The sequence below is a fragment of the Eretmochelys imbricata genome, chromosome 14 (genome assembly GCF_965152235.1).
Source record: "Eretmochelys imbricata isolate rEreImb1 chromosome 14, rEreImb1.hap1, whole genome shotgun sequence".
Classification (NCBI taxonomy): domain Eukaryota; kingdom Metazoa; phylum Chordata; order Testudines; family Cheloniidae; genus Eretmochelys; species Eretmochelys imbricata.
In genome coordinates, this window is record NC_135585.1 from 53,863,196 (window position 1) to 53,878,783 (window position 15,588).

At 47.7% G+C, this 15,588-nt stretch overlaps 1 protein-coding gene across 18 annotated transcripts in view; it reads right to left on the reverse strand.

Annotated features, from left to right (window-relative positions):
* Positions 1-11,522: 11,522 nt before the first annotated feature.
* The window catches only part of LOC144274221 (C-type lectin domain family 2 member B-like), a 43,998-nt gene continuing 39,932 nt past the window's right edge, over positions 11,523-15,588 (reverse strand). For all 18 annotated transcript variants that reach the window (XM_077832852.1, XM_077832857.1, XM_077832858.1 and 15 more), the window contains 2 exons: positions 14,170-14,279; positions 11,523-12,010 (listed from right to left, as the gene is read on the reverse strand). In XM_077832852.1, the coding sequence (XP_077688978.1) occupies positions 11,848-12,010; positions 14,170-14,279 (273 nt within the window). In that variant the 3' untranslated portion in view covers positions 11,523-11,847. The remainder of the gene's footprint in view (positions 12,011-14,169; positions 14,280-15,588) is intronic.

Consider the following 15,588-nt stretch of genomic DNA (forward strand, 5'->3'; position numbering starts at 1 on the left):
CCGGCTGGATTGGTGACCTCGGTTTGAATAGGCGGAATGCAAAACACCAAGTGTGTTTGTCTTTATTACCACTAACGAATTCTCAGGTAGGGGAAATCTGGGCCGCTCCATTAAAGTCAGTGGAGCTAGACTGATTCACAGCAGCCGGGGATCTGGGACCACTGATTCAAATGGAGTTATGGCTGATTTCAACCAGCTGGGGGTCGGGCCACATTGACTCCATTGGAGCTCCCCCCGATTTATACCAGCGGGGGATCTGGCCCTTTGGAAGGGTTCTAGATTTACAAAATTATAAAATCACTTAGCTTCCAAAAATTGTTTTCAATGTATACAAATAATTTGATTCCTGTGATGACATTACGTGCATTATGGTAGCGCTCAGATCAGGGCCCCGTTGTGCCGGACGCTGCCCAGACACCCAGCAAGAGACAGCCCCTGCCCCAGCTGAGATCAGGACCCCGTTGTGCCGGGCGCTGCCCAGACACAGTGTGAGACAGTCCCTGCCCCAGAGAATTTACAATCAGACTCTGAGATTCCAAGGCCCCTGAAGGTGTCAGGTGTTCAAATCCCAATGAAATTCAACCCTTAGGCTCCTCTGAAAATCAAAGCCTAACTGGACAGAGCAAACATTACTATCTACATTTAATAAATGGGGGAATTGAGGCCCAGCGATGAAGCGATTACAAGGTTACAACAGAAGTGTAAAACAGAGGGTGTGTCTACACTACAGGGACTATAGTAACAGAGTGAGATTGCCATAACTGTGCTGGTGTAACCCTGTAGTGTAGACGCAGCCGACAGCAACAGGAGGGGTTTTTCCTTGGTGCAGGAACTCCACCTCCCCATGCAGGTTGACAGACGCACTCTTCCATTGACCCATTTGTGTCTACACTGGGGGTTAGGCTGGCTTTGCTCCCGTGCTCAGGGGTTTGGATTTATCAGACCTCTGAGAGGCCTCGCTAGGCCAACTTACATTGTAAGTGTAAACCAGGCCAGAGCCAAGAACTGGAGGGAGAACGCTTGTGCTGCAATTCAATGTCTTATCCACAAGGGCATTCCTCTTACTCCCTGCATACGCTGAGTGTGATCAGTGGGACACGTCAGGGCCTCCAGGGGGTAGCACTCTGTCCTTTAAGCCTGTATTTCTTTGTCACCTGCCTGGCTTTTAGCTGGTTGAGTTCTCTCACTGTTAGCTCAATGCTAGTCTTTTTGCATGACATTTCCTCCTCTATTTAAAACGTGTTTTAGAAAAATACATAAAAATGGACAATAGGGATTGCCGGCTCTCTGGATCCAGAATCCGCTTTGTTTAAAGAGACCACCTCAAACTGAAATGGAGTTACTTTTAAAAAAAAAAAAAAACAGGGACAGATTCTTAACTTGTGTAAACTGTCATCAGTCCTCGGATGTTGACGGAGCTATGACAGCTTACGCCATCTGAGGATTTGGCCCAGAGAGTTTAAAGTAACCTCAGTCCATAGGCGCCGACTCCGGGGGTGCTCCGGGGCTGGAGCATCCATGGGGAAAAAACAGAGGGTGCTCAGCACCCACTGGCAGCCCCACGGATCAGCTCCTCCCCCCTCCCTCCCAGCAACTCCAGCCCGCCGCGGATCAGCTGCTCAGCGGCATGCAGGAGGCGGGGAGGGGGTGGGGATGGAACGGTGCGGGAAGAGGCGGAGCAGGGGCGGGAAGACACAGGGTGGGGCGGGGGTCGAGCACCCCCAGGGAAATGAGGAAGCCGGTGCCTGGGCCTAAATCCCCTGCCAATTGTTGTGGTTTTTAAAAAATGGTTGTTCTCTTCTCGGCACAGGACAGATGCACACACAGGGGCACTGGACTATGGGGCAGATTTCGGCCGTTATACCAAGTACAGTTAAATGGGGAAAGTAACCAAACTAAATATAAATTCCAGAAACGGAAGTAAAAAAAGCCGTAGATTTTTAAGGCCAGAAAGGGCCATTCCGATGATTTCGTCTGATCTCCGGCGTAACACGGGCCGGAGAATCGCATCCGGTGATTCCGGCATGGAGCCCAATCCTTGTGGCAGAGCGACAGCTCTTAGACCAACCCGATCGTGAGTCAAAGAGCTCACGCGATGGCGAATCCACCACGTCCCTCGGTAAGTTGCTCCGATGGCTACTTCCGCTCACGGTTAACAAAGGGGCAGCTTATTTGCCGTCTGAATTTGTCTTGCTTCAGCTTCCGGCCACGGGATCTTCTTCTGCCTCAGTGTGTTCGACTCGAGATCTCCATTAGCAATCCTCTTCCCGTGTAGGCTGTGAGCAAGTCTCCCCTGAACGCTGTGTGTGATAAGTGAAGTAGACGGACCTCTTTAATGTCATCCACTGCCCGGCACGTTTGCCAGAGCTTAAATCCTTCTTGTAGTTCTCTGAAACAGCTACAATTTTTCAACATCTTTGTTGAAAGATGACAGCTCTGACCACCTGAGGTAGTGGGTTAAAAAAACCCTCGCTCATCTTAAAGTGTGATTCAAAGTTGTCAGTTGATCTTCGACGCCTCCGGAGCGCAGTTGACCACAAAAGGGCAGATATCGCTTTCATCAGGCGACAAAAAACACTTAGCACTGTTCCACTGTACGTGTGAAAAGCGTCTCTTAACTGCTCATTATAGATATAGTTACAATTACCAGGCCATAGCTCAGTGCTCCCCAAACTGTGGGGTGGGCCCCCCTAAGGGGGGCACAGAGGAACGTTTGGGGGGGCCCAGGCCAGCCTCCACGTGGGGCAGGGAGTGAGCACTACCCAGCCCCAGTCTGCCCCCAGCTCTGCCCCACCCCCAGCCTTGCCCCTGGCTCCTGGCCCCTGCTCCGCTCCTGGCTGCAGTCCCAGCTGCAACTCCAGCACCGGCCATGGCCCCAGCTGCAGCCCCAATCCTGGCGGGGCAGGGACCAGGTAAGGAGGGGGGCCGGGTGGGGCACGACCAAAAACGTTTGGGGACCACTACCATAGCCCCAGCCGCATTAACTGGCCCAGCTCCTTTGACTTCTACCAGCTGGAGATTTGGCTCTAATGACTCTAACAAGCTATGGCCGATTTACTGCAGCTGGGGAGCTGGTGACCGTGAAGTGTATTTTTAACACAGAAGCCCAGCGCGAAGAGGAACTGCGAGTGAACTCTGGCTCCCTCTGCTGTCTGCCCCCCAGCACAGAGTCAGTATTGTACCATGGCACGTAAACAGATTTGGATGTGTCGACACCTCCCTTTGGGGATGCAGGGCCTGATCCCCAGTGACTATGTTCCTCAGCTCAGGCTGGGATTTAAGTAGTTTTAACCCCCCTTTTTGCTTCCCCTATTCTAGGTCTGTGCAGAGCTCTGCCTGCCCCCTGGTGTAAATCGGAGCAGCTTCAAGGCTGCTCTAGTCTACAGTCTGTTCTCTATTGGCCTTAGGTAGCACAGAATAGGCGTAGCACAGTGCACCCCGACCACATCCTCAGTCCAGCCCCTACACCAAGGGGCTGGAAGCAGGGTACGTGCAGGGCCCTTATGCCAGCTCCACACCGGCCATGGTAGCATAAAGGTGAGTGTAGCTGAGAATCAGGCTCCGGGCACTGCGGAATGTAGGTTCGAGTCATGTAACCTTGGTGTAAGTGATCCCTGGAGTAAATCTAAGACCCTGAAACAGTAGGCAGACCTCTGCACCAAACTCAGGATCACGGGTCTTTAGTCTGAAACAGACTGCGTCACACGAGCTTCAAGGAATGTTGCAAAATATGTAATTTAAGTGTGTGTGTGTGTGTGTGTTACTGGAAGGGGAGGAAGGTCTGGATTTGGGTGTAGACTTGTAATTTGCCTGACTTATTGCAGGCAGGGCCTATATTAAATTGTACCCCTGCACTTAAGGCATATTATTTGTGATGCATTTTCAAGTTATTGCAGGGGGGCTGGTGTGTTAGGAAGAGGCGCCCCTCTTCTAGCAATGTTCAGGAGGAGTTTTCTATGGAAATTGGGAGAGAAACATCAGTGGGAACTGGGCCCACAAAGCTCTTCAAAACCCCCCTGCCCCCCCATGCATCTCACTAAATAGGCTGGAATTTTCTAAGGAGTTTAAGGTAGTTTGGTGCCAAAATCCCACCAAAAGTCATCCCAAGAGACTGGAGTTGGGAGGGAAACTGGAAATTCCTTCCCATGGAAAATTCCACATTTCTGGCAGAGAGAGAGAGAGAGAGAGAGAGAGGGGTGTGTGTGTGTTCCAAACAGGAATTAATGGTCAGCTGTGCGATACTTTCCACGGGAGGGATTGTTTTAAAAAAAACTCAATTTTGGAAGAATTTTGCAAAAAAACATCCAGTCCCACCTCCCCAGCTCCCTGGCATCCCACTGGGGGCAAACGTCCAAACAGGTGGGAAGCACTGGGAGACCCAGCTCCTCACCTGATATAATGCTGAGGACCTGGGAGTCTAACAACTCAGTCTCCTGCGCAAGTCACCACGGGGGCTGCTGAGGAGCCAGGAAGGCAGGCAAGTGGGTAGGAGACCAGATAAGTTTCCGTCCAAACTTTTGTCAAAATAGATGCAGCCCTGCAGAATGTCTTGATTTTTTGATGAATCGCCAGGAAAAATGGCCTGTCGAAAAATTTCTGCTCGGATCCATTAGTGGAATGCATCCGATGAAGTGAGCTGTAGCTCATGAAAGCTTATGCTCAAATAAATTGGTTAGTCTCTAAGGTGCCACAAGTCCTCCTTTTTTTTGTGAATACAGACTGACACGGCTGCTACTCTGAAATTAGTGACTCTGTAACACACTGGTCAGTATGTGTCACAGGTCGCTGTCTGCGCCTTCTCCACAGAGGATCTACGTCTGTTACACCCTTCGCTACAAAGCCTGGCTCTTCAGCTCAAGCCCATGGCCGTTTATGCGTCTTGTTCTGGACATTCCTTGGCTCGTAAGAACATACGAACGGCCATACTGGGTCAGAACAAAGGTCCTTCAAGCCTAGTATCCTGTCCTCTGACAGTGGCCAATGCCAGGTGCCTCAAAGGGAATGAACACAGGTTATTATCGAGTGATCCATACCCTGTCACCCAATCCCAGCTTCTGGCAAACAGGCTAGGGACACCATTCCTGCCCATCCTGGCTAATAGCCATCGATGGATCTATCTAGCTCCCTTTTGAGCCCCGTCCTAGATTTGGCCTTCACAACACCCTCTAGGAAGGAGTTCCAGAGGTTGACAGGCTCAACTCCTGGGGTGTCAACCAAGACAGCAGCTGTCACACCTCCACTGGGACACCCAGCGGAAATAAACACACACCTCTTAATGCAAGGACTGTTGCAGGACAGGCAAATCTCTAGGAGTCAGGTGAGGATTCACAAACAACCAAGTAGAATTTCACAAAACAGCACATTTATTGGGTGAGGATGAGGAAGATGAAGGAAAACCTTAGATCCGCATATCCCACAAGAGAGAGAGCTTCCCCCATGCTACTTAAAAAAAAAACACCACCACAAGTCGGTCAATACATTACATATAAATATAAACAGAATTCAGGCACAAATGAGACAGATACAGTACATACATGTTATTACAGACCAAATGTCATAACTCAGAGCATTTGCCCAGATGCTGCGGTCAGTTTCTATGCACTCAGCGAGCAGGATCATTTATGTTCCTGACAAAGCAACGGGGTTTAATTTCCAGTTATAAATAGAGGCAGAAACAAAGGAACTTGCACTGTTCCATCCTGTTACTTTTCTCTCTGTGTGGTTTCCCCCATCCTTCCTTAGCATTTGGTTCAGACCCGGAAGAGGAGCCCAAATGTGAACTATCCAACACTTAATTTACCTATAAACAGCCAGGGAGAGAGAGAAACAGCCTTTGTCTGACAGAAAACCTGGTTTACACCTTTGCCAGTGACCACCTACCTAGACACAGACATGGGGACCATAATGGTCAGTGTTTACACAGAACTGCTTGCACAGCAGCCGTACGTGTTTCACAATGATGCTGGTGACCAGTGTGAGGCACGCTTGAATTTGAGACCTCACATGATGCTCTTTGGTGAGCTAGAATGCTCACACCCCTGGGCTCCCTCTCTGGCCCCTTTGGCAAGTGGCACTAAGGGGTCCCTGGATCACACTGCGCGTCCATCATGGGACAGTCCAGGGGTCATCTAGAGAAGAGAAGCAGAATGACAGGGTCCCCTACGCCCTATGAAACAAAAATAATAAGATACACATGCCCTAAGCCCCATGGCTTAGCCTAAAACCATTGGTTTCCAAACTTTTTTCATTTGCAGAGCCCTACAAAATTTCAAATGGAGGTGCGGACCCCTTTGTAAATCTTAGACATGGTCTGCAGATCCCCAGGGTTCCACGGACCACAGGTTGAAAACCACTGTTCTACGGTAACAATATCTTTTGCGGACCCCTTAGACATAATCTACGGACCGCCAGTGGTCCGCGGAGCCCAGGTTGGAAACCACTGGCTTAGACAGTTAGAATGAAAGTCCAGCAACAATATCCTCATTGTTTTCTGGTTCTCTCCCTGATTGTTGTCTTACACTTAGATTGTAAACTCTTTGGGGCAGCTTTTTGTTATATGTTAGTATATTAGTATTTATTGGTATTACAAGTAACACTTACCCCCCGTCATTTAACATCAACAAGGGAGTGAAGCCGGGTTGCGTAGTGGCTCCTCCATTGTTTAATATTTACTTCCCATTCCTGCTTGAACGTGCGTTCCGTGGTGTTCAAGAGGCTCTCTGTATTAGCACTAGACATGATCGAGATTGGTTTAACGATGCACGGTTCAGAGCTAAGATGAAGCTGAAGGAGATCATCATAAGGGACCTGTTTGCAGATGATGCAGGTCTTGTGGCTCACTGTGTTGATGTCCTGCAACAGCTTATTACCAAGTGCTCTGATTCATGCAAAATCTCTGAGCTAGCAATAAGCTTGAAGACTGTTATCATGCCTCGAAGTTCTTCAGAATCAGTTCCAGATATCACCTTAGAGGGTATTCGTCTGGATGTTGTGGACCAGTTTTGCTACCTTGCCTCTACTGTTACCAGCAATGTAGATCTTGATGCTGAGCTCACTAACAGAATCAGCAAAGCAGCCGGGAACTTTTGTCTTTTGCAAGACAGAGCCTGGAACAGTGACAAATGGTCAATTAAAGTGAAAATCCGTATTTATAAAATGTGTGTATTATCCACTCTTCTATACGACTCAGAAACATGGACGACTTACACCAAACATACCAGGAGGACTAACCAGCTTCCATGTCAGATGCTTGAGTAAAATTCTTCAAAGAAGATGGCAAGACGGGGTGACAAACGTGGAAGTGCTAACTCGTGCTGGTATGTCATTTATGGGAACGTTAATTAGTAAGAAAGGACTCAGGCAGCTTGGTCGTGTCACACGAATGCCGGATGACAGGATCCTGAAGTTTGCAGTTCTTTGACACTCGCAAAGCGTTTAGAAAGAGGCAGATTCCGGGATGCTTGCAAAGCTGACTTAGTGTCCTTTGGAATCTCGCTGGATGATTGAGAAAGGAACGCAGAATGCCGCGCCGGTTGGCAGAGGCAGCTTGTAGACGGAGCGAGGCGGCCTGGATCAAGCTTTCCGATGCCCGGCATCGGAGGAGGAAAGAATCTGCTACTCGGATTCAGAGCATTGCTAACGTGTGGGTGTGTCGTACCTGTGGACTGGACTGTCACTCGCCCATCGGACTCAGCAGCCATCAGAGAACTCACTGGCGCACATACCATGCTCTGTAAAGAGTGTATTTGTACTCCAGTGGCACTTAGCCCCAGTCATGGAGCAGGGCTCAGTTGTGCTAGGGGCTGTACAAACACAGAATAGACAAGCGTACGACAAACGACAACAGGTACAGCACATGGTAAGAGTACGGTATTTTACAGAGTCTAGCACAATGTGATCGCTAAGTATCAAACATTAAAATAATAATTTGTAATTCGGTCTCTAGGGGGCAGTCCCGTACAGGGGATGCTGGTATGACAGTGTCAAAGGGGGCTGCTCAGTGAAGTTAATGGGGCCCAGAACCTCACAGGTATTGCAATTCTCATCTCCCACCTTTGACCATCTAGTCCTGTGAGTTTTTCTAGTAATTTCAATAAGCTTTGGATCAGAACTTCTGTCAGGCTCCTTTCTGGCACCCCCCACAGAGTGTGGTGCTCGTTAGTGCTGTTATAACGAATGCCAGTCTCGTTATCTGTTTCTGGGAGAGTCCCTCTCGTGCTAGTCAGGAATCTTTTGATAAAGCCGCTCCTTGTTTGAAAATGCCGATTCAGTGAACGCAAACCTTTTTGCGGAAACAGAACTGGTTTGGTGAAACTTTCCTTGGGACCAGTTCTCACAGCCAGGCCAGACTATGTGAGAATAGCCCAGGGGCCAGGGCCCTCACCTGGGATGTGAAAAACCCCCGGTCAAGTCCCATTCAGAGCAGCGACTTACTTGTATCTCCTCCCTCTCAGGTGAGTGCGCTCACTGTTGGGCGAGTGGGTTGCTCTCGGCTTGTTTGGGAAATTGTGAAATGGTTTCATCCCAATTTGGGACAGAATTTTTTTTTTTTTTTTAAATATCAAAATTTTGTGTGGGATGGGAAAACTATTTCCTGCCCAATGATACACAGGCTGCCCTGCATAAGGCACTTTCCAAACACCAAAGGCACTCTGTGTCCTGAGACTGTAAGCAATTCACAACAGGGAATCTAAAACATGTAATTTATCTACAAATCAATAGACCAGATCAGAAACTTGCCATCAAAACATTTTTTGAAACACAAAATGCCTTTTTTACAAAAAATATTTCCCCATCCCTCCCTCCCGACATGGGGAAAAGAGTTTTTAGAAGTGAGAGGAAGTAGGATTGGTTGGTTTATTTTTCCTCCCACCAAAACAAAGATTTATTTACTTGTCTATTTTAAACACCAGAGTAACCCAAAATGGGAGGCCCGGCTTAGGCGGGAATTATTTTGGGGCAGTTCTCTGGCCTGTATCGTGCAGGAGGTCAGACGACATGACCACAGTGGTCCCTTATGGCCTTGGAATCTGTGACTCATGTTCAGTTTTCTGTTTGTGTTTTCTGTTTGCTTTTTGCTTTAGTTTCTGCTCCAAGCTAAGGACCTTCAGGTTTCCCTCAACCATTGTGACAGCTCCCCTTGTGACACTTAGGGCACATTTTCAGAACGGCTCAGCTCATTGTATATGGTGTCGGTGAGCCCGACATTGGAATCGTACATCCAGTTCTGGGGTCCATGTTTTTTAAAAGGTTGAAAAGTCACACAGGGTGCAGAGAAGAGCTTTCACAATGACTGAAAGGTTGGACAAAGTTGCCTCATAGTGAGAGACTTAAGGAGCTCAATCTGTTTAGTCTGACGAAAAGCAGATCAAGAAGGGCCTTTGATTACAGTGTGTAGGTCTTTTCATGGGGAGAAACTGCTAGCTACTAACTACTAGCGCAAACAACTAGCTCCTCAACCTAGCAGAGAAAGGCAGAACAAGAACTCACGCCTGGAAGATAAGTCAGACGACATGCTTCAATCAGAAATACGACACACACTTTTCACAAAGAAAGAGACTAACCACTGACACAAACTACCAAGGGAAGTTGTGGATTTTCTATCTCTTGATGTCTTCATATCCACACTGGATGCCTTCCTGGAAGATAGACTATAGCCAAACACAAGTTGTTGGGCTCAATACAGGGGGAAGTGGGGGAAGTTCTCTGGCCCGTGCTAGGCAGGAGGCCAGACTAGATGATTTAATGCTCCCTTCTGGCCTTAAACTCCATGAATCTATTGAAAACCTGGCCACTAATTCTGGTTCCTAACTGGGAGTCATTATGGGTTATTCTGGTATTTACACAGCCTGGGGGAAGTGACTAAATGCTTTCAGGAGCTCTCCTGACCCAAACAATCTTAGCTCACAGCAATGAATTAAATGCAGATGATGAGAGATGCTAAGTTTCTCCCATTCACAGTTGGGGTCAAAATTTAAAATAAATAAATAAATAAATAAATAACTTTCAGCATTGCAAAAAAAATCCTGGAGAAAACACGCTTTAAAAAATGTTTCTTGTCAAATTGTGATCAGATCTACTCAAAAACATATTAAAAAAAAAATAAAGTTCGTAAGAACAACCATACAGGGTCAGGCCAATGGTCCAGCTAGCCCAGTGCTCTGTCTTCCAACAGAAGCTGGTGGCGGGTGCTTCAGAATGAATGACCAGAACAAGGCAATTATCAACTGATCCATCCCGTGTCCCAGCTTCAAGTGATGTTTCCAAGATCCACTGGCTACTTCTTACCCTGACTTTGGTTCAGTGTCTCTTCGGCCTTTTCCCAAGTGTAAGGGTCTGTATCCTACACTCAGGGTCTTTGTGTCCCTGAGGTAGCTGCAGTCCAGACTACAGGGCTGTTCACAAGCTCTTTGAACACTAGTGTCCACTTCCCATCTAACCTTGATCCCACCTCCCTCACTGAGCAACACGGAAAGGGCGGGGGAGGTCGCAGCTAGAGCTGGGCAAATAATGGATTTTTTGCAGTTTGCTGGAAATTCTAACAAATCAAACAAAAATTCGGTTTCAGATTGAATCAAAACCAATTTTTTTCCCCAAAAATTCTCATTGCATTGAACAGTTAAAAAAAAAAATTGAAAAAAGTTTCATTTTGATTTTTAAGGTTTAAATTTTTGAAAACAAAAATTAAAGGAAATCATGAAATAAAAAGCCATTCTCAGTCAAAAAGTTTGCTTTCAAAACCAGGAAAATGAAACGTTCAGCTTTTTTTTTTTTGGGTGGTTTTTTTTCAAATCAATTTGGCAAAGATTGACACAAATTCACATTGTTTTGGTGACACAAGATCTGCATTTTTTGCCTAAATAAATAAAACAAACAAAATAAATAAAATACATAAAAGGGTTTGGCCAAAAAATTTCACCTAGTTCCAGCTGCGACCAAAACGTATGACCTTTAGATTTTGTTAATCCAGTTTTGTCAAACCCAAGCATTCAAAAATCCCCCCAAAATCATGACTTTTTTTAATACACGGGGTGAGGGGCTCGGCTCTTCGGGAGCGCCTCGGAGTAGAGCTGCTACACCTCCAGATTGAGAGGATCCAGCTGGGGATGCCCCCGGGCAGGCTTCTTTTGGAACTCTACTGACCACGTACCACTAGGAGGAGGCCCTGAGGCCACCCCAGAACACGCTGGAGGGATTATATCTCCCGGCTGGCCTGGGAATGCTTGGGAGTTCCCCAGGAGGAGCTGGAATCTGTCGTGGAGGAAAGGGAGGTCTAGCCCGCCCTACTCTCCATGCTGCTGCCGCGACCCTCACCAAGAAAAGTGGCGTAGAGGAAACAGAAAGAAAGAAGTTAGTGTCATCACTAGGTTCCAGAGTCAATTAATTAAATGGGGCATTTTTCTGAGTTATTGTTTCAAGCTCTCTTTGATTTGCCAGGGCATATTGATAACCAAGCAAGCTAGAAACATACTCTTTTTTAAATAAAATTCTTCATAATCTAAATAATTTATCCACTTCGCGTATTAAGGGAATATTAGATTTAATATTAAGTCATCTCTTGCAGAGCATCCTCTACCTCTCCAACCATTGCTCCCTCCAGGCCCCTGCTGAAAAACTCTCCTCACAACACTCGACTACACTGACTCGACTACACAGTAACTCCAGGGCCTGTGTCCAGTAGTACCACGGCAACGGAGATATGGTGTTGTCGAGTTAGTGTAGTCGAGCGTTGTGAGGAGAGTTTTTCAGCAGGGAGCGGGAGGGAGCAATGGCTGGAGAGGTAGGATGCTCCCCAGGAGATGATGAATGTGTAAGTTCTGCATCCACGGAGGAGGCTGCATGGGCCCTTTAAGTGATCTTAGCCATCGTGTCCCCTCCTGCGGTGCTTGGCTTCCTTCTAGAGCACTCGTCCGGCTGCTTGCAGATGAAAGATCTCTCTGAGTAGCACCGGGAGCTGCTGACCCCATGTTCGTTCAGGTAGGCGCACTGCCCTTCCCCTCTGACCGGAAACCTGCAACGAGAAGCGGTGTGGGGTTATCAGATGCAGCCGGCTTCCATTCCTGCTCACGTCCAGGGAAGCGATGTGGTCCAGCGGTGGATGATGCAGGGGAACTGGGTTCTCAACCAGGCTTTGCTACTAATCAACCCTGAGCTAGTCACTTCTAGCTGTAAAAGTCACAGTGGATGCTGAGCACCTGGAAATCAGGCTCACAGAGAACAGGCAACAGAAGTTGTCAAGCCTCTTGCAGGATTTTCCCAGTGTATGAGGGGACACAGGCCTGCAAGGGAGTTCCTGGGTCCTAGCCCCGCTCCGGCAGGCAAAACCGGCATATCGTCCTGTTCGTAGACTTCGCAGGCTCTGTATTCTATCTAGTTAGGTGGTTTTCCCCCACTGCTCTGACGGGGAGGCTGCTTCAGAACCTCCCTCTTCTGATGGGCAGAAATCTTCTGCTAATTTCCAGCCCCAAATTAATTCCTGGCCAGTTTATCCCTGTGTGATCTTGTGACAACATTGTCCTGTAGCTTCAGTAGTTCTTCTCCCTCCCAGGTGTCTACTCCTGAGGTATTTACAGAGAGCAATGAGATACCCTCTCATCTTGCTAGCCTCAACCAGCCAAGCTCTTTCAGTCTCCTCTGACAAGAGACACTCTCCATTCCCGGGAGCATCCTAGCTGCACTTCTCTGCACCTGTTCCAGTCTGAGTGTGTCTTTCTTGAATATAGGTGAACAGAACTGGACGCATTAGTGCATCTAGACTGGAAATCAGGCAGTACCTCAGGGTAAGCAAACCTCATAAGAACGGCCATGCTGGGTCAGACCAATGGTCCATCTAGCCCACTGTCAACAGTGGCTGGTGCAGAATGAACAGAACAGGGCAATTATCAAGTGATCCATCCCCTGTCAGCCATTCCCAGCTTCTGGCAAACAGAAGTAGGGACATCCAGAGCATGGGGTTGCTTCCCTGACCATCTTGGTTAATAGCCATGGATGGACCTGTCCTCCCTCTTTCCCTCTCAGACTCGCCTCTTCCAGCAACTTCTCCTTTCTCCCAATATCCTTTTGCTGCCCCACCTGCCCTGCCCCCATTATCTTCTCCCCGTGGGTCTCCCAAGTCCTCCCCCACACTTTCCATCCATTTCCTCTGCCTCCCCTTCTGCCCCAGGCAGCCAGAGCCCAGCTGTGCTAAGCAAGGCCCTAACGCGGCTACTGAGATGCTCCCCCACCGAGCTGCTGCATCTTCTGTCCTGTCCCGTAGCCATAGTGACTCCGCTTGGTGGCGTGTCATTGTGTATGAACGATGGGATGTGCTTGTGAATGATTTAGGGGGACCCATTTGCACAGAGGTGGGTGACAAACGGAATTTCCATCCTGAGGGAAATTCTCATGTTTCGGGACAAAAAGTCAAAATATTTAGATTTCCCACAGAACAGAAATTCTCTTCCCCTCCGAAAAAAAAAAAAAAAAAAAAAGATTTAGGTCAACCCAAAATGAAACACTTTCATTAGCTAGACTGCGGGGCTGATGCCTGGCATCATGGTAACTGTAGTTCTTGGTTCTTCCGCCCCTGTTCTCTCCTATAGGTCCTGATTCCCAGCTGGACTACATCTCCCATGACGCACTGCAGTGTCTTCCTACCACCAAAATACCACATAAGAACGCGCATGAGTGAGACACTGCAGTGCATCATGGGAGACGTTGTCTGGTCAAAGACCGGGGCAAATGGAACCAGAAGAACCCAGAACTACAATTCCCATGATATGCTGCAGTGGCCCCACGGGCAAACCAAAATGAAAACGTTTCATTCTGGGTTGACTGAAAATAAACATTTGAGTCAATTTCCGCAATGGAAAAATCTCATCCAAAGTGACCTTTCCCTGCAGGAAATTTTGCTTTCGACACAATCAGATTTTCCATAAGGGAAAACTTTGAGTGGGAATTTTTCCAACCAGTCCCACTTGTGTCATCCGCATTAACCGAGTGGGGCTCTCTGTCTGCCTCTGGTGCCTACGCTATGGAAGAGCGTCTACAAGTCTCTTACAGGTGCAACCTCCACAGCCTTTTAAGATCCTGAGGTCTCGCTTCCAATCCCTGTTCTCCACCCAGCCCAGGGTTTTGTTGCATTTGTCTGCGCCCTAATACCGAGAAAGCAAATAAGGAAAAAGGACGCACAGGTTGTTGAATATGGTACCGTTGGTCCACTTCCAGGGCTGGCCCTGGCCTTGCTCCCTCTGGAGGCCAATCCAGCGGTAAGGGATCCCCCTATAGCGCAGCGTGAAATTCTGTGGATAAGAACACACACATTATATCCTTATCTGTATTACAGCCACCTTAACAGGGATCAGGGCCCCCATGTGCTAGGTGCTGTACACGCGAAGAAAGCTGGTCCCTCGTGTTAGGATACAGATATTCAGGCCTGTCTGTAAAGGCCTATACTCTAAGAATTTAGGTGTATTCTTATCACTTAGCTAGTTATAGAGGTATAAAAGAAAGAATCAAAATCACTGTCTGCTGGTGTAAGGGCCTTCTCTCACTGCGACAGTCTGAGGCCCTGTTCTTAGGCTAAGGCCTTTGGCTAAGCAACAGAGGCAGCCATAAGCTGGGAAGCGACAGGTCACCTCCTCACATTCCAAACTAGTCACATTGAAAGAAGGTGCTATTGGGCTGTTAGGAATACAATCCTCTCCTGATAGTGCCTATCGCCTCCAGAGAAAGGGAAGTGCCTAGAAGATGTAAAAGGAAACTTAGTTTGATAGCATCCTGTCTGGCAAGAACTCACTTATCAATAGCCGGGATGTGAAATCCTCACTTCTGTATTGTTCTATCACTGTAGTCCCCATTTTCCCATTGTTTGTCTGTATAATCTCTGTCTGGTTCTGTGATTATTTCTTTCTGCTGTATAATTAATTTTGCTGGGTGTAAACTAATTAAGGTGGTGGGATATAATTGGTTAAATAATCATGTTACAATATGTTAGAATTGGTTAGTTAAATTTCAGGAAAATGATTGGTTAAGGTATAGCTAAGCAGAACTCAAGTTTTACTATATAGTCTGCAGTCAATCAGGAAGTAAGGGGGGCGGGAATGGGAACAGGGAATGGAGGTGGGGAAATTGGAATCATGTTTGGCTAAGGGGGGAAATGGGAAGAGGGACACAGGTGTAAGGCTCTGTGGTGTCAGAGCTGGGAAGGGGGACACTAAGGAAGGAAACTGGAATCATGCTTGCTGGAAGTTCACCCCAATAAACATCGCATTGTTTGCACCTTTGGACTTTGGGTATTGTTGCTCTCTGTTCATGCGCGAAGGACCAGGGAAGTAAGTGGGTGAAGGAATAAGCCCCCTAACACCTCACCCAAAGAGCTTCCAGTCAAACTACACAGGACAAAGCAGTTTATCCAAAATGATTTTTGCCACAGGAAAATTTATTTAAAAAAAACAAACCAAATACCGCCCCCCACCCCCATTTCAAAACTAGGGGGTTTCCTCCCATTTTCTTACAGTTTCCCAACTTTTGGGAATCACAGAAATGCAGGGCTGGAAGGGACCTCAAGAGATCATCAAGTCCAGCCCCCTGTGCTTAGGCAGGACAAAA